We start from the raw sequence: 21,735 nt of genomic DNA, 5'->3' as shown, positions 1-21,735 counted from the left end.
CCGATCATAGAAAAAAAACGAGCAAGGACTGAGAATTAAAACTCTTCCAATTAGCCTTAGCATCCCGTTTATTCGGAAATATTAATTGGCGAGACGCAATAATAAAAAAGAATAACAACAACAACAATACAACGCACACATTCATATTTACTTACATAAATGTACACACATACAACATGCATACATATAAGTAGAAGGAAGCTAAGTAAACAGAACAGTTAGAATAATAAGAGAAAGAGAGAATTGAAGAAAAAAATCTTTCTGATCACGTATCTCCCTCTCTCTCTCTCTCGTTGTGTCGCTTAGAGTTGAAGAAGGAAAGATATTTAACACCCCGTACACGCTTGATCGTAGCAAAGCGCAAGGGCCGCTCATTTCTTGGTTAACTGTTCACCAGTTCGCACGTTGCGGAGGAATTTAGATTCTTTCTTTTTTTGTTTTTGGAAATAGAAACGTAGTAATTACAAAATTTAGTGAAAATGAATTATGAACAGGTAAGTAATGGACTTAAGACTTATTTTTAAAATGTAAGCGAAATAATAGAATTAATAATAAATAACAGCTAAAAGCCACAGTGTTGCCCAATGGTTTTCAGTTATTTCGTCATAAAAACGAAATTCTTGATTCTGGTGTTAAATGTATGGCGCATAGGAAAATCATAGAAAACTTACGAATTGTGAGTTCTTGTGTTCCAAGGGTTTTTTTATTTTACTTTTATAATACAAGTGTGCTATATTTTTTAACTAGGAGGATTAGTTGTTCTTTTTTAAACCCTTCTGGAGGGTATTATAAAATTGTTCAGATGATTGTAACTTGGAGAAGGGGTCGTTTTCAACCCCACAAACTATATACATACATATGTATATGTTCGATCAGTGTAGGAAAAGGACTCGATATAGTCATTCCAAAGCTACTGAAGTTTAAATTACCCAACTAAGATCATATTTGATAACTCGTCGGATCGAAGCCATATAACAAAGAAAAACATTAAAGAAGGAAGATAACTTCTTTAAAAAAAAGTCTCAGTAGAAATATAAAAAAAATCTTGTTAAAAAAAATTTGTAATAATGTAGAAAAGAAATGTTATATACCCTTGCACGTTTTTTGTTGCTCTTTCCTTACTTATAGCCGTCAAAAAGGAAAAACATTTTATCTAAAAAGTCGCCCTACAATCTTAGTATAGGAAATGTCGAAGTTATTGATCAAAGTCACTGTTTACCACCGATTATTATGGGAGTTATATGATATAGGCAGCCGATCTTGATCGAATTCGGCACAGTAATTAACAGATATATAGAACTGACAAATGTTTAATTTTAAAGCAATCGTGTCAAAAGTAACCTAGTTATTTAGAAAAGTCGTTGTTTTCGACTGATTGTTCCCATGGGAGCTATATGATAGAGTCACTCGATCCTGATTAAATTTGGCACACTTGTTTACAGGTTTAAACTCACCAATATTAAGTTTCAACAATGTCTTGGAAATTAACGAAGTTATTGAGAATAGTCACTATTCATGACTTTGCAGTTTATAAGAGAGCTATATAATATAGTGCTCCGACCTTGCTGAATCCGAGATATACACCGAGCTATGCATACCTGTGCAGTATATAAAGGCCTACAAATCTTAAACTCTGTAGCTCTTACGATCTAGGAGGAGTTTGTGTTGATCCAGACTAGCGCACAGACGGACATGGATATAAGAACTTTTTTCGTCGTGCTGATCAAGAATATATATACCTTATATGGTCGGAAATGCTTTCTTCTATGCGTTGCACACTTCTGACCAAAATTAATATACCCTTTTTGCAACAAATTGAAGGAAATTTGTTAAAGGAAACTGACATTTTCAAAATTCTATAAGTAGTAGTGTTAAGTTTGAAAATCTCATTGACTTATAAAATTTCATAATCTATTGGCCGTCTGTAGTTAAATTTGACAAGCACCAAGTCCTCTAAAGATCCACGTGTTAAGTTAAAGACAAGTACTCAATTCTTATTGGCTCTGCCTTCTATGGAGTTTCGTTATCTCTGTTGATTATCTAGCATTTTTCGCTTTCTCTGGAAACCGCAACGGGATTTCGGAATTTAATAAATTAATGTTAATTGCTACATATACAGAACTTTATTCGTTAAAGAAGATAATGTTATGTGCCTTGTCATTTACTTTCCACTACTTTTCCATTTTAAAGGACATTTGTATAATGAAAAATACATTATCCTATTTAAATGCCAATGTAGCAACTTCGATTTTCAGTTTTCCTTTTTTAATTAGTCGTTATTGAATATACAATGTTAAATGTCACAGCCATCTTAGCTGATTCCCCACACTTCGGCTGTCACACTTCAAGTACCCGAGTGTTGCCAAGCGTATGTATACGTTCTGATTTATCAACTTGGTAGGGTTCCCACAACCGATAAATGGCCCAATATAAAAGTCTAGAACTTTCCAATATTTCATTTTCTTTTAAATTTATTAAAATAAAAGTAAAGCCAAGCTTTTGTGTAATAATGATTTTCATAGAATGCTTTTTTGTCAATATCTGTCTACTAAATACTTACATCTTTAATGTTTATTGCGCTTTCGTTTATTTGTATACTTTTGTCAGCTACTGTAGTCCTTTTACGTCAAACACACACGACGGACTTTCTCAATTTGTCAAAATAGTTCACCGTGACTTCATTCCCTTCCCTTTTATTTGCTTGGCTTTGCATTTTGCAAAGAAATAATTGAGTTTTTGGTGTGTCTTTGATCCTATAATGGAATTAAAATGCATTTTCATTATTTGTTGTACAAATACGTATTGAGCCAAAAAAAAGTTGGTTCAAACTGCATGGCACGGTGAAGTGTCATTCATTGAGCCAAAAAAAAGTTGGTTCAAACTTCATGGCACGGTGAAGTGTCATCTTTAAAATAAATTGAAGTAAAATTTTTGCGTGTGCAAAGAATTATTTGATATACTGTGTAGTACATTTGATGACAGTTCCCAAAAGAAAGTCGTGAAAGAAACAAGTGAGAAGCATAAAAAAAAAATACTTTCTCTTTATCCATTTTTCTAGATGTCTCATACTTTTGAATTGCCCAAAACTCCGGCCTCTACCATAGATGGTCATGGCTATGATAGTAGTGACGATGATGTGGAAATAACGGAGGTTTCTGCCAACTTCAAGGTGGCTAATATTAAAAGAGCCAATCCTACAGCAATAGAGCCAATGCAATTGCAAAAAATGGGGATAGCCACTCCGCCGCAATCGCCGCCTTATCCGGTGGGAATGCCTCCCCATTCACATCCACATCCCGTTCAGGAAACGATGCCACTTTTAAGTCAACTCCTAAGTAATTCAAATTTGGAGGCCCCTCAAGGATATATGATTTGTGTGCCATGCTATCTGTGCAAACAGCCATTCAATAATCTCGATAGACTTAAAGAACATTTGTCCATACATGCGAATATATTGCAACAGAATGCCCTGGCTGAGGCTACAGAATCGCTCAGGCAATCACCACAAAATCGTCAATTAGATGACATGAATATATTATACTCATGTGACTATTGTGGCAAAATCTTCAATTCAAAATATAAACTGGGCTATCATCGTCGGAATCATCATCGTGAGGCTGAGGCCCTGCGGAAGGCACAACAACCAACTTTAAAATGTTATGTTTGCAGGAAGCAATATAAACGTAAAACATTTTTACAATTACATTTGAAAGCAAAACACGGAATAATACAACCAGTTGATCAAACGTCACCATCATCAGAAACTTCAGTGACAACAACAAATTCCACAGAGAGCATAACTTCCACTGGGCTGGGAGGAAGACAAATTTGGAGTACAAATTTACTTAACTCTCTGGCAGCAGCACAATATAATCCAGCCAATGAGCCGGCCCAGAAATATATGAGCACCAGTGAAGCACCAGAACCAGAGCCGCCACGTCAGCAAAATTTCGCCACATGGGAGCCGGAACAAAAATATCCGCTGCGTTCACCATTTTTCAACCCGTACGTCTTGAATTTCTAAAAAAGATTCTGTGCTTATCAAAAATGAGAACATACAAACACAAACAGCAAATATAAATGTGATTATTTTATTCTTCTAGTAATCTGTGGTTCGACCCCTGCTTATAAGCAAAAAAACAAGGAACAAATCCAAAAACAAAAGCGAAAAGAAAAGAAAAAGGAAAACGATTGAACGAATGATGGAATGATGAAAGCCTCCCACCAACCAAACGGAACGCTAAGTTAGATCTAAGTGTTATTTACTTACATTTAAAATTTTGTTTTTTTTTTTTATTTTTTTTAATATGTATTACAGCTTAGCTGATACAAAGTGATCAAATTGTAAGCATGTATATATGTATATGTAGTAGTTATCGCTTATAGTATCATTTCTTACTATGTATATAGAAATGTCATTCAACTCGGGCAACTCGAAAAAGCAAAAAGTTTGCTAATGCTGCTGCTTTTTTTTTTTTTGCTGATATCGCCGATTTTGCAAAGACATTATCGTTGCATTTAAATATAAAAACGATGAGTCAACTGTTTTCAGATTCCCATCGGAATATTACTTCGTTATAGATGTGTATATGTAACTCCCGGGAGACTCTCGAATATCCGAATATATTGTTTATTATTATTGTTTAAGAATAAACATCGGGTTCATCTGAAGCGGCTTCACCCAATCAGATGCACTAAAGAAAATATAATACAACTGTACTTTGGCACAAAACAACTAACCTAGCATATGACTAGAATTACTATCAGCCACACGCGTTGTGGGAAAAACACTTGTAATTGTAAACTAACCCAAACGATCACGACGGCAGGATGTCAAGTGGCCGACGCCGTGCCCAAAATAATAATAATTTTTCAACCCCCGAATGCGTGGGTGTGAGTTGTACTAGAATAAGATCTCCTTAAGAACAATTGTTACCTCCTAGAGCCTAAGATTTCCTATATAAACTCCGTACTTTAGTAAATAAAATCAGTTCATATTTTGAATTCAACGAATGAAGATTGGGTTATTTTCCTTCTCCCGGAATCCCTATTCATTTTGGTCCTTCGAGCCGGATGGATCATGTTTGGTCCTTCGAGCCGGATGGATCATTTTGGTCCTTCGAGAAAAAGGAACTCTGTAGTTTTCCCCCACCAGTGGTAAGAGACTCAGAGAATGAATCAGCTCCTTAAGGTCTGAATTCTTATGATAAGATCAGATAAAGGTAGCAAAATAAAAAACTCTTGTTTTCCCCCACCAGTGGTAAGAGACAGAGTATAAAATTAAAGCAAAATATTATTGCTTAATAAATAAAAAATGCGTGCGTCTGAATTTAAAGGCAGTTTGGCTAGTGGAGCAACTGTAGTATCTTCAGCGGCGGGAGAGTTTTTAACCGATCTTAAAGGCAGTTTGGCTAGTGGAGCAACTGTAGTAATTTCGGCAGTGTATATGTACACTAATATCGTTGCAAACGCTGTATGTAGTTGCAAGTAGGCAACAAAGATCAGCAGCAGAGCAATGAAACAGTTGCAATTAGCCAACAAAGGACAGCAGAAGAGCAATGAAATATTTGCAAAGAGGCAACACGTTAGCAGAAGAGCAACAACATAGTTTCAGAGACGAAAAGGATGGTGACAGGTGGCCGCAGGAGCAGATCGGAGAGGCGAGCGGAGTTCGAACGAGTTTAAGGAGAGGCGAGCGGAGGCAAAGCATGGTTTTCTAACAATTTAAAGGTCGCTTAAATAAAAAACTAATTACATACTATACAAATAAATCCCACTTGCCCCATTTGGTGGCCCCTTGCAGAATGTTTAAGAATAAACATCGGGTTCATCTGAAGCGGCTTCACCCAATCAGATGCACTAAAGAAAATATAATACAACTGTACTTTGGCACAAAACAACTAACCTAGCATATGACTAGAATTACTATCAGCCACACGCGTTGTGGGAAAAACACTTGTAATTGTAAACTAACCCAAACGATCACGACGGCAGGATGTCAAGTGGCCGACGCCGTGCCCAAAATAATAATAATTTTTCAACCCCCGAATGCGTGGGTGTGAGTTGTACTAGAATAAGATCTCCTTAAGAACAATTGTTACCTCCTAGAGCCTAAGATTTCCTATATAAACTCCGTACTTTAGTAAATAAAATCAGTTCATATTTTGAATTCAACGAATGAAGATTGGGTTATTTTCCTTCTCCCGGAATCCCTATTCAATTATATTCTTTATTTTTTGTTGTTGTTTTATTTCTATATATATACATATGTAGTACATATATGTATGAGTATATAAATGTGATTTTATTTCAATTATTATTTGTGTTTTATTTCGCATTGTATGTTTAGTTTCGAAAAGTGAAACTTATTCGTACCGATCGTAAGGACAGAAAGTGAAAAGAAATGGGACTCTCTAAGGGAATACAATAACCACTTCAATGAAGTAAACAAGCAAAAAGCAAAAGTGTTTTAAATTTCATTGAAATTTGAAACGCGACCCCATACTGTGAGACTAAACATTTTAAGACCATTGACATTCTACAGACATGCATGGACGTCGTTAAAAGGGATCTAAGAATATGAAGAGGGTTTTACATATTCAAAAAGTCCCAAAATGCCCTCTTGAACACGTGTCCAAAAGGCATGGAAAATTATTTTGGTTTAACCAACAAAAATATGCTACCTTTTTATAAGGTTTCAATGGTTTTCTTATAACCAATATGATAGATAGATCTATTCTCTAGCTCTGTCTACATATATGATAGTATTAAGAATCTTTAATAAGTTAAGACTTACTTAAAAATAGACTTACATAGACCAATTTTAATGGCCATATGTGTAAGTTTCTTAAACACAGGGCCGAATTTAGATAAATCTAGGGCCAGGATACTATTTGGCAATCGTTTTTGAAAAGTTTTTAAACAATATCTTGTTTTTTGTCTATTATTTTGTGCCTTGTAGTTAGATGTTATGAATCATAATATAAATATTAATAAATCGACTTAAAATGAAGTCAACAACTTCCATTATCCTCCTTTAAATCCGACCCTGGGTAGACATTTAACATTTCGATTCTAATATGAGGGTCAAATATTACCCCATGCCAAGCAAATTTACTTCCCATGCGGGCATTGGTTTCTTTGCCCATATAGGACCACACTCAAGTTCATGTAGTCGCATTCAAAATCTCAAGCATATGGATATAATATCAAAAATTCTCGAACACATGCTAAAATACAATAGTTGTTTATGTATTTCTGTTCTTAAATTCAACACATGTCATTCGAGAACTAAGCGTCGGCAAATTTTATAGTAGGTATAGTTTTGATTCTTGAAACCAGAACCAATTTTTTTTATCGCTTTGAAGTTCTTTCTGTCAGGTCAGTGGAAATTTTTTTTCCCTAGTATGTATGTTAGTGTAGATCAGTTATATGCAATCTTAATCTTAAGGGTTAATAGAAAGAAGAAAAATAACCCAATCTTCGTTCGTTAAATATAAATATAAATATATGAATTGATTTGATTTACCAAAGTGTTGTATATAAAATCTTTGAATCTATGAGACGACAATTGTTCTCAAAAATTCTTATTCTAATGACCAACGTTTTCGAGGGTTGAAAATTGTTTATATTTCATGCTCAGAGCTGGCCACTTGATATCGTGCCGTTGCTATAATCTTACATGTTTTCCACAGAGTGTGGATGCATGTTTGTTGGGTTTTAAGTAATATTTGACATATGATTCTTTATGAATCAATTTTGTTTTGTTTTTGTTTCGTTTTGTATATTTCTTTAGTGCATCTGAAACCATTTCAGATGAACTCGATTTGTAATCTTAAGCACAATCTATTTTGCAGTTCAATACTTTTGATTTTTGTATCTTCATTATTTTAGATTACGTAAGCATTAAAAAATTCCTATACTTATACTGAGTGTTCTTAATCTACTTGATTAGGTCAGGCGATCTAAAGCTTCTGAAGAAAGTTGAGCCCTTTCATTTAACAACAATTTTAAACAGAGTCTAGATTTATTTTTTCGAAAAATGTCAGATTTTAATTATTGATTATATTATTACACTGGATGTAGATGGATTTTTTTCGAACAATAATGTCTAAGTGGCCCCTACGACACCCTTAGGCGCAAACCTAATCAGAAAGCTGTCTATTTCCCATCCTACTGACCCAGGGGTGGCACGAATCGCATAGGTACGCATTTGAAATAACAGACAAATAGATCATTATATACTAACCATAGCTTACTATGAGCTAAATAGGAAAGTATAGACGTTTTTAGTAGAGGAAGATATAACTTTGAGCAGAGCAGAATCTTTAGGGCAAGGATGCAAACAAAAAATTTGTGTCTCGAGCTTTATGGTGGGTCATAAAACAACATTTTTTGGGTCGATGGAGCGATCGTCGTCCCGACAAAAAAATCGTTTGGCGATAGAAGGACGCATTTCTTGATTGTCTACGGGGATAGGGGGGAAAAAGGTTCGCGGTCTCGAGCACTCAAAAACTCAAGAGACAAATTTTTGTGTGTGTCGACTCGCAAAAGTTACCTTTTTCTCTGCTCAGCCTGATGCTATGGCTCCCAAGTGAAATTTCCGTGACTACCCTTGCTTTAGGGTAAAACATTCATGCACCGATTTAGAGTTAAAGGCACTAAGAGATCTCCAGTTCGTCTACAGGACTCTGCTGTAAAACACTGGCATGCAATTGAATAGGGAGTGATATATCCTTGAATTCGATAAAAAAAAAACCAAAATGAATCCCTTGCTAACCGCAATTATAATAATGTTTCGAAGAATGGTGATACCAAATACTATTTAAATAAAATTTATATAATAATAATAATAATGGGCCTAATCAAGTGCTGTTCAAAACGTAATCCTTAGTATAAATCAAAACAAAAATTACAGAAATGGGATCTATAAATAAATAATTGTCTTATATTTTAATCATTACACTTAATGACCTACTGATAATAAAAAAATTATTTTTTTTATTGTAGATTGTTTCTTTTTGGTAAAATTATGGAATTCATAAAGAAAATCTTGTCCCTATTCAATTGCATGACATTGTATTTGAGTTTATATAGGAAGCATTATTATTTTTTAGAAATTTTTTGAACCTAAGCAATAAAGACTCAAAAGAAAGAAGTAAGATAAATGACTTTTTTTTTTTTTGAGTGGTTACAATAATTTATTATACTAATTTTTGTAAATTTTTTGGGTTTTCTGTAACTTTTTCTTCGCACCACTTTTTTTTTAAAATTAAATTTCACTGTTAATATAATAATACATATTCGTAGGTTTATTTTTTACTGGATTCCTATAAAATAGTTTGCAGAAGGCTTTCATGTTTTAGTCGTTAAAGTACTTTATAAAATGAACAAAATGGATCAGAAATTCCCCGAACAGAATCCTTTTTTAAAACTTTTTCGAAAACATTAGAAATTTTTAACAAAAATGAAATATGAGACTTGAAATAAATGTTGTAAATCCTTAAAGAAACACATGTAGATCGTTTAAACCATATGGAAACCACTGTGAAATCATAAATCCCAATTTGCCTGCCCTAAAGAAATACATAAACAGAGGTTTGTTTATTCAATTTTATGATTGTTTTTTCCTGTTTCAGAAAAAAATGGAATCCTCCAGTGACCTTTTAATGACCTTGCCATGTTTTCTCTGTGCGAAACCTTTTGACCATATGGACGAGCTGCAGAAGCATCTTAACTTGCATACCTTTGAGCCAGTCTTTGAGTGCTCAAGTGAAGTTTTTACCTGTAACCTCTGTGGTCGGAATCTACGGTCTCGCTTAGCCCTTGACTCACATCATAAACGTTATCATGGAACTCATGTAAAGGCCGAGTTAAAATGCAATGCCAAACCATCAGAATACTTTCAGATTTTTGAATGTCCCAATTGTGATCAAGTCTATATTGATGAGGATTGTCTAAAGAATCATTTGAAAATGAAGCATAGCGCGGAGGGAAAAGAAAAGAAACCCGAAGTTTCCAATGTATCCAAAACCCCCAAACGTCAATATCCTCTCCGTTCCCCCTACTTTAACCCGTAAGTTTATTAAAGTCCTTAAAAATGTTCACACTTTATGGAAATTTTTTGTTTTTAGAAATCTTTGGTTGAAAAACGAGTTGGAAACTTCAAAAATATAAGCGTAAGAGTTTAAAATATTGAAAAATATTTAATTTAAATCGAGAAAATAATTAAGTTCGTTATGTTTTATTTTTTAAGTCAATGCAAATTGAAAAGTCCTTTCAATTCTTGATAATTGAAGTTCTAACTTAAATTTGAAAATGTTAAGAATTAATTTGAATTCTTATTTTCTAATAGAATTCTATTAATTCTATTAAGTATTCAACATGAATAAAAAAAATTTTTTTTCATATTACATCTAAGAGGCAAAAAAAATAAGATTACAGTGAAACCTCGATATAACGAACTTCGTTATAACGAAAAACCCAATATAACGAATTTTTTGTTAAGTCCCTTGAAAGGACTAAGGTTTTACATTTCAGTACCTATAGCGAATCAATAGATATAACGAATAATTTTGCGATCCCCCTCAGATTCGTTATATCGAGGTTTCACTGTAAATGAAATTGTTTAATAAAACCCCAAAGAGCTGGCAGAATTTAATCATTTTTTGTTTTGAGAAATCTTAAAATATATAAGCGTAAGAGTTTAAAATATTCCAAAATATGTAACTTAAATGGATAAAGTAATTAAGTAAAAAATATAAGCGTAAGAGTTAAAAATATTCCAAAATATGTAACTTAAATGGTGAAAGTAATTAAGTCAGTAATGTTTTATTTTTTAAGTCAAAGCAAATTGAAAAGTCCTTTCAATTCTTGAAAATTGAAGTTGCAACTAAAAATTGGAAATGTTAAGAATTAATTTGAATTCTTAGTGAATAAAGTATTCAAAATGAATAATCGAATTTTCGTTTTTCATATATGTATAAATAAAAAATATAACATCAAAGAGGCAAAAAAAAGAAGCTTCAACGAAAGAGCTGGCAGAATTTATAATTTAAATTAAAACAAAAAAAAACCAAAAGAAAAAAATCTATATTTGTAAGGCACAAAAAGAGGCTTGAATAAATCCTTTAGCTACCCTAAAAACTCTTCATGTTAGAATAAAATGAAAATTCGAATCAAAAAATAAATTAGTTCTAAAATTATATAAATTTGTTTGGGTCTAAGGTCCTGTACCTAGTATTAATACTATATTTAACATTGTTAATAAATAAATAAATGTTAAAAATTTTTGAAATTATTTATTCACTGTTAAGATAAAAAAAAACAATGAAAAGACGTTGAATGGTTTTCCATAAAATGTTTATTTCGTTTTAAATGGTATTTGATGTATTGGTTTCGTTTGTGTGTGTGTGTGTTTGTTTGTATATATATAAAGTATATTGTACAATTACAAATACATAATTATGGATTTATGTATACATATTTTTTCTTTTTGTATATATTTATTTTCATTTCCATTTAAAGTTTTTTGTTTTCATCTACATATTATTACCTACAGTGATTTCCCATATTTCGTTTTTATTTTTTTTCTTTTTCTTTCTTGTCTTGTGATTAGTTTTATTTTATATATATATTAAAAAAGACATTCACTTATGTTCCCTCTCATACACAGATGGATTTCCCATTTCAAATAAGTTTGCTAACTACGAATTATAGAAACAAATTAGAAATTTGTTTTCATTTGTCAACTTAAAAAATTTGCTGGCTTTTTGTATTCTTTTGTTTTTGTTTTCACAATTTCTCTTAGAAATAAATCTAAATAAATGTAAAATGTATAAAATAAATACTATTTGAAAGCGATAAATGAAAACTATAAAGCAACAACAGAATGTATCAAGCAAAAATAAAATAAAAATATAATTTGTATAATAACCTGACTATTTAATTTACATACCACTGTGTGTTTGTGTTTGTGTTTGTGTGTGTGTGTGTGTGGGTGTGGGTGTGGGGAGGCGTGTATGTGTTTTTCTTTATAATAAATAACATTTTCAAGACATTAATGTCCAGTTCTTTCTTCTTCTACTGACTCTAGCTCTGACTTTTTCTTTCTGCTTTCATCGTTTAGAAATTTTCTCAATTGTGACAGTTTTTTAATTGATTTTATTAATATTTTTAGTGCAACAAATCAACAAATAAATAAATACATGCACTTTTTTTTTTTGGAAAAAAAAATATATAAACAATATTATTACATACAAAAGGAATAAAGAGCAAGAGCTTCATCATCCCCACAATTCCATCGATATAATATAACGTTTAATGTACTACTACATGGTATTTTCTGTTTTTTTAATTCTTCTTCTATATATCTCTTCTTCTCTGACTTATTATAATATTTCAATATATCAAGTAGTTCCAGCTCTTTTGTTCTCTCTACAGATTTTCGCATAGTCACCATTTGTTTTTTTTTTTCTTGTTTTCTTTTGTTTATGTTGTCTCAAGTTCTAAGAAATTCCCATTTATCGTTTATACAATAATAGTTATTGGTTTTTCTGCTTATATACTATTTAACCTGAGCCCGAATGTGTTGCAAAAATTCATAATAGGACAAACTAGATTCACTGCGATCATCGGTTAATCTCTCAATAAACATACCCTTGGCGAGGCTTGTGTCCCTACAGAGAGAAAAAAGAGAATCAAATGTTAATAAGTCATCATTCCAAGTAATTGTTCGCTAATAACTTACCTAATTATTTGCACTAGCGGCCCATAGGGTTTATCATAATTTAGACGCAAAATGAAACGCTTGAGCACATCATTCTCGGCAGTCGCAACACTTGGCAATCCATAGACATAATCGGCCAATTCAGCAGTTGAACCGATGCCTAAAAATTAAACCATTATGGTAAGTAAATTTCAACAATCCAATGTCCATATTTAATTAAAGCTTACCTAAAACAGATTCTAGGACATCAACGGGTACATTCAGTCCCACATAGAGCATTATTAGGTTGCCGCAGTCCATCAAAAATATTGAACGTGAATCCAGACTGCAAATAAATAAAAGTTAGGGAATGTTATTCGTTTCTAAAGATAAATATTTGATCGAAATTCATATGCAAGATCCTGATTGCACATTAGGGACTTCCATTATGTTATAAATTGTCTCAAAGGTGGGCAAATGTCTGTAAAAATGCCAAGGGGGGTGGAATTTATCGAAAATTTGGGCCATGTGATTTGTTGACGGTTTCTTACTTACATTTCACACTTGGAGCGGATATGTTTACTTAATGATTTGTTGAGAACTATTAAAGAAGGCTTCGATTGTTTACATCAAACAAAAATAAACATATATTTCGCTATGCAAAGTTCAATAAAAAGCGTCCAGTAATCCAAAACTAAATACATTTCAGGAATATTATACTATAGACGGTTTCTGTTTCAAACAATCAGATTCTAAAGATAGTTGTGTGCTTAATTCCACTCGTAAAAAATAAAGCTTTAACTCAAAACACGAATTCATTCATGTTGTCATGTTAATTTTTGTGATCAACTTTAAAGTTTTTGTAAGAAGATAAGATTTTTACGTTTATCACTTAATTTCGAACCGATTTATTCGCTATATATACCAGGAGCTTCAAATGTTTTCTAGCTATTAACAATGGTTCCATATATTCTATGCCCTTTCAGCTTAAAAAACGCATGACCAGCATTTTGGAACAAAAAGTCAATTTCATATCATTAAAACATGAAGAAGTCTTTTTCATTTCATTTATCTCTCAGAAATTGATAACTGCATGCAAAGTATCGACTTTTACTCATTACATCTCTCGATTTGTTGTTTATATTCGGAAGATAAAGGTAAAATGTAAGTCTGCCAAAATTGAAATTACTTTTTATTCCTCTGAGTGAAAGGCAAATGGATTGAGAAATGGTACACTATGATTGTGTATAAATCCAATTCATACAAGCCTAAGAAATATTCTACTTTATATTAGCAATCCTCTGGATATGTATATCTGGATATGTGTATTGATTAACGCAAAAGTTTTTTCTTTTCGAAAATAGTAAACGAAAAGGTTTGATATCAAAAATATTAGAAAAGTCGTACAAAACAACCAACAAATTGTGTTCAAAAATATCAAACAAAATAGTTTGTTTTTCACTCTTTTAAGATTGATAATATAAAGTGTTTCGAAACTATAGCGTATTATTATGATGAATCTAATCAAGAACTTTCTAAATTTATAAAATAAAAAGTACACCTCTCCAATTTTTCAAAGCACGAGACTACACAAAATATCATTCTCTTTAAAAATCTTTGGTCTAGTTCTTTTTTATATGTTAGAGAGTTCTTAAAAGGTCAAGAATTGTGTGAAAGTACAGTGGAATCCGGTTATAACGACTCCGCTTAAACCGTCCGTCCGGCTATAGCGACTAAAGTTCGATGAGTGATTGGTGGTTGGTCCCAAACTACGAAAATCGTCGATCCCTTGAGCGTCGTTATAACCGGATTATACTGTATAAGAATAGAATGATTAGCATCCTTTTTAGACTTTCTCATTGATAAATCTTCTGCTCTTTAAGTTCGACAGTCAGAGAAAGGTCACAGATATAGTGGGAAATAGCCCCTTTAGGTTTTCGAATTGATAACTTACTGCTCTGCCGACAATTGAAGACGCGGCAAATCTGGTAATGGCTCATCGTCGTCATCTTCGTCTTCCTGCTGGTTACTGCTGACATTAGAATTGCGTGCATGATAGATGAGTGCATCGATTTTGTATAGCTCTGGATAGACATATTTCATAAGCTGATCCAAGGGCAAAGTTTTCATGCAATCCATGGCATAGACACGATCATCCAAGCGAGTGCTGGTGCCCACACGGAAAGCAGGCTGCAAGCAAACAGATAAAATATATAACAATCAAACACATAATAATGATAGGGCAGAAAGGAAAACCTACATGTTTCAGCATAGCCAAGATATACATTGGCATTAGGGCCAAACTTCGTGGTGCTATCAATTGACCCGATTGTCCAGATGGTAGATTTTGGGCAATCTTAAATGCATTGAACACATCGATAGTTGCATTGATGAAGGCATCCCGGGCATCGGATAGATTTGAGGCTATTGAACGATCAACAGCCATTTTGGATAACAGACCAATAATGGCTTCCGTATCGGCCGAATGCATCACTTCTGGCAGAGATGCCGTCACCGGCAGACACACCGTATGCACTCGTATGCGTCGCTCTCCCTCGCTATTCGTGTAGAGCAACGCCGCTTGGAAGCAAATCGTTTTAACATCGCTTAGGCTCTCCTCATAGGAGATTTGCATGCCGAAACCAGCATCGGGATTAACATTAGGCAAGGACAACAAATCCGTAGAGCGTACAAAGAAATTGCCATGGAATGTATGGACTTGGAGTCCGCGTGTGCAACGTATACGCATCACAGCTTCAAAACCAATTTTGCGTGTCAAATATCGTTTGAAACACATGCGGAACGAGTCCACCATATGGGGTTTGCTCTTCTGATAGAGTGGAAAATGATGGACACAGCCGCCGCTGTGTTTACTGATGCCAGCTATGATCAAAGAAAAAGAATTGTTAATTAAACCAACTCGACTATTATAGTTTCTAGATTTATGATCTTACAAATGGTGGCCATGTCACTATATTGTTGATTCATTAAGAATAAATCGCAGGCTATTTGATAGCCAGAGCATTCTAGAGCATAACGTTTATAGAAATCTGTGGCCGGATTCAAATGGGCAACATCCTTGGACGAACGATTATTGGGATCTTCACGTGGCTCCAAGGCTCCAGGACCCTTATTGGGAAGGCACGACTGAAACACTGTTATGCGGCCACCAGAGGCTTGCTAAAAAAGGAAACAAAAGACGTAACTTAATAAAGATTTCCATGAAGAGATTTTTTTACTTAAACCCACTTACCATCAGTTTGAAGGCTACTTGGAGGGCAGCACCCAATGCCGAACCAGGATCATGCGTATGGGCAAATCGTTTGGGCAATTGTTTTAACAAATCCTTGACCAATTCTTTACATTCTTTAAGATTAACCAATAAACTATCGGGACGTGGCAAAAATGGATCATCAATATCCAATAGAGTCATCTCATGCGGTTGATTTAGGCCATCGGCCATGCTATAAAAGTGCACAAAACTATCGTAGCATATGAAACCCACTTGGGTGCGTGCATCTCCTGGCATTTCATCCAAATGTCGACTCAATACCGCACAAGCTGTCTCCAGATAACCGCTCTGTTGGGCAATTATCGATACATCGAAAAGGAACAAATACATGGCCGGCTGTGGGGGACGCAGCATATACTCCGAGGGAGCAATAAACTCAATGGTACTCGATCGGACTTCCGGTCGACGGGTTACATCGCCATATGTCTTGGTGGCCGGATCAAATTGGAAGTCCTCAGGCACTACAAAGTAAAGTAAATTAATTAGAGTCTCTAATATTATCTAAGACTTTTCATCTTGCAACTTACATTCATTGACACGATAGCAGAGATTACATTTCCACATTTTGCTATCAACAAAATAGACGAAGGGATTAATGTAAGTGCGACACAGGCGACAACGTACAATATTGATGCACTGGATCACGGGTAGGCTCTAAGAGAGAGTAAGAGAAAATTAATTAGTATCATTTAGTTAGACAGATTTTATTTCGTACTCACATTCACGTCACGAAATGGATGTATGACTATACCCAAGGGCAATCTTGATTTCTGTAGAAGAGAATTGCTTTCGGGTATTTTGGTTAAAGTGCAACGCATAATATTTGGACTACAATTGATGGACTCTTGGAATTGATTGTGTAGAACAATTTTCGGTGTCTGCAATGTGGCTGGCGATAGGACATGACGATTTTGCATCAAATCAATTGTATCTTGACCCCACAGCTGGCTGAATCCCTGCTGTGTGACATTCATGGGGGCGAATTGCATGGGTGATGCTGCTGCAGCAGGATTAGAAGCTCCATAGGGCTGCTGGACAGGCGGTGGAGGAGGTTGCGTTTGATATTGCAAGGGAGCTTGATTCGGTTGTTGTACACCAAATACTCCGCCAGTGGGAGGCGGCGGTTGCAGTGTGGGTGGCGGAGGCAATGCCGTTTGCTGCGCATAGGCTTGGCCATAGGGATAACCTGGCTGCTGTTGCTGAGGCGGCAGTGGTCCTCCTGCTAGTGGTGGCTTGGCCAAAGGAGGCGGTGCTTGAGCCTGTTGAAGAGGCTGCATAGTTGGAACACCTGGCACTGGTGGCCTCATCAATTGAGTGGGTTGCCATGCTTGACTTGCTCCTGTCGGTGCTGCTGCTGCTGTTGGTGGTGGTGCTGCTGCTTGTGGTGGTCTTTGTAGATTATTATTTTGCTGATTCTGCTGCTGCAGTTGTTGTTGTTGCTGATGCTGCTGCTGATCCGGCGTCGCCTGAACACCATAAAGAATTTTCTGACCAGATGATTGCGGCGGCTTAGCAACAGGCGCTGCATTCCCAAATACTCGAGCTGAACTCGAATTCAAGGGCGCCGATGATATTAATTTGTTTGTAGCACTAAAAGGACTAGCCATGTGATTTGGTAACGGAACTTGTGCCGTGAGGCCACTGGCAGAAATCAGGCTATTGGCTCCACTTGTATCCAATTGAGGGGGATTATTGCCAACCGCACCCACAGCCACACCACGATAATCCTTATGGACCAGTTGTTGCTGCTGCTGTTGTTGTTGTTGTGTTGTGGGAGGTGGTCCTGATATACCATTCGTTGGCTGTAAATTTAAATTCTGCAAATTACTCGTCAAGTTGGCCACATTTGTTGGTGGTGGTGGCTTTGGAGCAGTTGTCATTAGGCCCGGTGATGCAGTGCGTGAGGAATTGGCACTGCTATGGGCACCATTGCTGCCATTAATCATCGATGGTGGTCCATTTTGAGTGGGCGTGGGTCTTAAATGTGGTGGCAGACCATTGGGACCGGGACCCGGTGGTGCAGCTGTTGTGGTTACTGGCGGCAGAAACTTGTTGATAACATTGCTATTAAATTGCAAGGGAGGCGGAGGCAGATTGCCAACAGTTGGTGCAGCAACTCCTGGTTGTTGATACCCACTAATCGGAGGAGGAGGCTGTTGGTATTGCTGCTGCTGTAGAGGCAGCTTCTGTTGGACAGGTTGTTGTTGTTGTTGTTGATATTGCATTGGTGGCGGAGCTACAGTTGGAGCTGACTGTCCATTAAACTGATTGCCATTGGGTGGTGGTGCCGCCATGGGTGGTGGCACTATATTCGCATTGTAGGCTGACATCCTTGTCTAAAATTTCTAATTCATAAGATCCAACTCTGTAAATAAGAGAGAGAGAGAGAGAAAACTAAAGTGAATATAAATGACAATCTTATCACAATTGAAGGGCACAAATTAGAGGCCGAAAATAAAGGTTTTCCTCGCTTATCTTATCAACAACATTTATTTGTTTTACATGTGCGTGTCAGCTAGAAAAAAAAAACTGTGTCTGTGTCTCCTCCACCCATCCCGCCCATTATTTGGCCCAATTTTCAATTGGGGCATTCAACCGTTAATAATCAATAGATATTAAGTTTGTAGAATCAAGGTCGTTGAAAATTTCATTGCAATATTATTGCCACCTCACACCCACCTTCTTGACTTAGGAGCAGCCAACCAAAAGTATTGAAATAAGTGGAGACAACATTCTCGAATACCCTATTTGTAGATAGATTTTACCTAATTCTGTTTTCCTCTAATGGCAAACATTATTGGACAAAACACTTGAAGATTCTGACTCATAAAGTCTATAAATACTTTTTAGACTATAATTGGCCAGATAAATGAGTTACCTAGCAATTAATCAGTTACTTAGAGATATAAAAACATTATTCATACTTAAGATACAGGCTTTTTGATTACAATTTACAGACCTCAGAACTCAAGATGACCTAAAAACCTTAAAAGCTATAGATTTATTGGGCTCAATTCATGAAAACGACGAAGACATAATTTCAAAAATTCTTTTCAACTCAAATTTGAATGTAATAAGTAAAAGGTTTATGAGTTCGAATGTTTGCTCGTACATTTGATTGATTTGATAATTTATTATTTTATGCTTAAAGAGTTAAGAAGGTAATTCAAACATTTAAACGTGAACTATATTTTTCTATGATTTTTTTATAAAGTAATATAGGAAATATGGGCAAATCTTGTATGATGAATGTTTCAATGAAAATATTGATATTTATTAAATGATTAATAATATATTCTTAGGTCTTTCAACGGTTTACTTTTTTCTTATATGTAAAATAATATTTATACTTTAAGTTTTTAGTTGAATGACACAGATATAAGATGCATTTTTGTGGACATCTAAAATATACAGAATATATATTTTGTATAGTCTGATACAAATTGGAGGTTGGCATAAGTTTAGCTCTGCCATTTACAAAAGGATCATCAAAAAAGTTTTATGCTCTATATAATTTGAAGTTTGAATATATCTACCAACGTCGGAATTCATCAGATAAGCAGTTTTGACAACAAAATTTCATGTCTTGTTTAAACATTCTTCGATATTCTCATATTTTTAGAGGCAATGAAAAGCGAGAAACAGTGTAGCTTAATTTAATTCTGCGCCAGGCAGCAATTACTATGAATCCAGTCCTGTCTTTAATAACACTTTCCCTTACACTTAAGAGTTTCTTACAATTTTGTTTGTTTTTTTTTTTTTTTTGGAAAGTTACTATCTATAAATTTTCTTTAAAATTTTATCAGCATTCGCTACGTTTCTACGTGTAGCAACGACACATAAAGAGAAACTTTAGTTATCTATATAAAGAATATATATGATAAGAACTGACAAATGGCAATATGAATATGTTATTAACATGTTTCGCCAACAACTGAATGTAAGCAATTCCACAGCATCTAAGAGCCCGTATATAATCAACTATCAATCTTCCTTTGTGTTGATGTCCCGCCTATGTGTGGAACCGCCCCTGTCATGGATAAAGGGCCCGTAGTATTTAATTGTAGATTTTACACAGTTGCTGGGCGGGCTTAGGCATTGTCAGAACAATTGTAGACGTCAACAAATAGTTTTTGGTTGAATTATAAAATGTTAAGGTAAGACTTTTTGACGTTTTATTTGAGCAGCTGTTGGGTCTAAAGATAAACCACAAGATGCGGAAAAAAGAGCGACTCAAGTCAAGTTAACTTGACTTGACTTCAATGATAATGACCCAGAAGAGTCGAAGTCATGAATATTTTCATGTTTAATCATCATGACCGTGCTGTGGTTCGAGGGTTTTTAAGATAACACAAAGAGCAACAAGAAATTCGTTTTGATGACGTTACAACAATTGCCTCCTAACCCAAAACCCTCTCCTTCTCGCCCATTGAAGTCCTGTGAGGGAAGAAAGAAAGCTCAATGAAAAGTTGTTGAAGCTTTGTGTTTAAATCAAATGCATATACAAATACGTACATATATATGTATGTACATACATATATGTTATGAAGTGTAGTAGTATATAAATTCATTTAAATTGTATATTTCATGCTCTTGTCTCGCACTTGACTTGACCAGTCCCCGAGCATTTTGCACTTTGTAGTTGTGGCTGCTTCCTCTTCCCTTTTTTTCTTCCGCCCTTGATGGCTAATTTTGTATGGATTTTTGGTTTGATTTACTTGATTGTATTTACATTTGAGTATTTTTGGTCCAAGTCTGTATTTAATCGTACCTTTTTTCTTATTAATATTAGCAATTAACAAATTTTTTTTTAGTGAATTTCTCACTTTCAATAGGCAATTGGCTCAGCCTATAGCCCCTTCTCGCTCGCACTGTCACTGCACTCACTTTTTCTCTCTCCCTCTCTCTCTCGCTCTCTCTGTGTCAAACGTACACTCGCGTAGTATGATTTTTCTTTATTTATTGAGTTGCAAAAATATTAAATGGCTAAAAATTAATGTTAATTTTTGGCCTTTGGCTGGGCTGAAGTAAATGGTGACCGTTGAATTATTTATTAAAATCAAAGCAATGTTAATTATTTTATTGCTTTTTTGCTGGGGCAGCAAAAGGAAAAACGAACAAAAAATTTTGAGTTGAGGCCACGACTATCACACACACAGTCACTCACACACACACACATATGCACATGCGGGCAATAAACAGTGTTGGGAAGTTTCTCTAAATTAGAGATGTGGTTATGCCGAATTTTGAAGAATCACGACAGAAACACGATATATAAAACACGCACGAATACAATTTAAATATATCAATTCGCTTAATTTAAAAAAAAATATATATAACTTGTTTTTGTTTGTTTGGAAAAACAATTTATTTGCACTACCCGAAATCCTTGGCAGCAAATAATTTTAGACGCACATTTTTTGACCTTAAAATCTGATTTTATGCGATTTTTATATAATATTAGTAAAAAGTTTTGACGTGTTGATTCTCTTATAACTTTACAACTAAAGTATTATTTCGTATTATTTAATCAAATCAAAACATTCCAAATTCCTAACTTCCTAAACCAAGTTTTTCCCAAAATCTCCAGCCGCTTTTAATATTTTTCTTAGTTTTGCTATTTATACTAGAATTGGTTAGTTTAATAGAAATAAAAAAATAAATATATTTATGAAATAATTGAAATTATTTCCGTCGATAGATTTTTTAGCTTGTTTTCTAACTCAAATTAGTGAAA

At 34.6% G+C, this 21,735-nt stretch overlaps 2 protein-coding genes across 3 annotated transcripts; one reads left to right on the top strand and one right to left on the bottom strand.

Moving 5' to 3' along the window:
- Positions 1-10,412, top strand: LOC26529227 (uncharacterized zinc finger protein CG12744). Of its 2 annotated transcripts, none has more exons than XM_023174854.2 (3): positions 1-494; positions 3,059-4,005; positions 4,104-4,662. In XM_023174854.2, exons 1-3 carry the CDS (start codon positions 480-482, stop codon positions 4,129-4,131), a joined length of 990 nt encoding a protein of 329 aa, XP_023030622.1. In that variant the 5' UTR covers positions 1-479; the 3' UTR covers positions 4,132-4,662. The 2 variants fall into 2 exon arrangements, with proteins under 2 accessions (XP_023030622.1, XP_046866100.1); XM_047010144.1 differs by lacking the exons at positions 3,059-4,005; positions 4,104-4,662 and adding exons at positions 9,639-10,075; positions 10,134-10,412 and having other exon boundaries at positions 287-494.
- Positions 10,413-12,330: 1,918 nt separating this feature from the next.
- LOC6640321 (protein transport protein Sec24A) lies at positions 12,331-21,169 on the bottom strand. Its single transcript, XM_023174855.2, has 10 exons — positions 20,886-21,169; positions 16,718-18,363; positions 16,526-16,652; positions 15,960-16,459; positions 15,661-15,886; positions 14,967-15,589; positions 14,661-14,896; positions 12,955-13,052; positions 12,749-12,887; positions 12,331-12,677 (listed from the first exon to the last, which is right to left on the bottom strand). Exons 2-10 carry the CDS (start codon positions 18,326-18,328, stop codon positions 12,566-12,568), a joined length of 3,672 nt encoding a protein of 1,223 aa, XP_023030623.2. The 5' UTR covers positions 18,329-18,363; positions 20,886-21,169; the 3' UTR covers positions 12,331-12,565.
- Between the last annotated feature and the right edge of the window lie 566 nt (positions 21,170-21,735).

The sequence above is a fragment of the Drosophila willistoni genome (genome assembly GCF_018902025.1).
Source record: "Drosophila willistoni isolate 14030-0811.24 chromosome 2L unlocalized genomic scaffold, UCI_dwil_1.1 Seg196, whole genome shotgun sequence".
NCBI classification, from domain to species: domain Eukaryota; kingdom Metazoa; phylum Arthropoda; class Insecta; order Diptera; family Drosophilidae; genus Drosophila; species Drosophila willistoni.
The sequence above is the reverse complement of the archived record's forward strand: the minus strand, read 5'-3'. Positions and strand labels throughout refer to the sequence as shown.

Bases quoted from the DNA above. Each gene is read 5' to 3' on its own strand.
- LOC26529227 (XM_023174854.2), top strand. The intron at 4,006-4,103 runs GTACGTCTTGAA...TTATTCTTCTAG, and splicing joins CGTTCACCATTTTTCAACCC to TAATCTGTGGTTCGACCCCT.
- LOC6640321 (XM_023174855.2), bottom strand. From the start codon at position 18,328: ATGTCAGCCTACAATGCGAATATAGTGCCACCACCCATGGCGGCACCA. The intron at 15,590-15,660 runs GTAAGATCATAA...CTTTGATCATAG, and splicing joins TAGTGACATGGCCACCATTT to CTGGCATCAGTAAACACAGC. The intron at 12,888-12,954 runs GTAAGCTTTAAT...TTTAATTTTTAG, and splicing joins TGTCCTAGAATCTGTTTTAG to GCATCGGTTCAACTGCTGAA.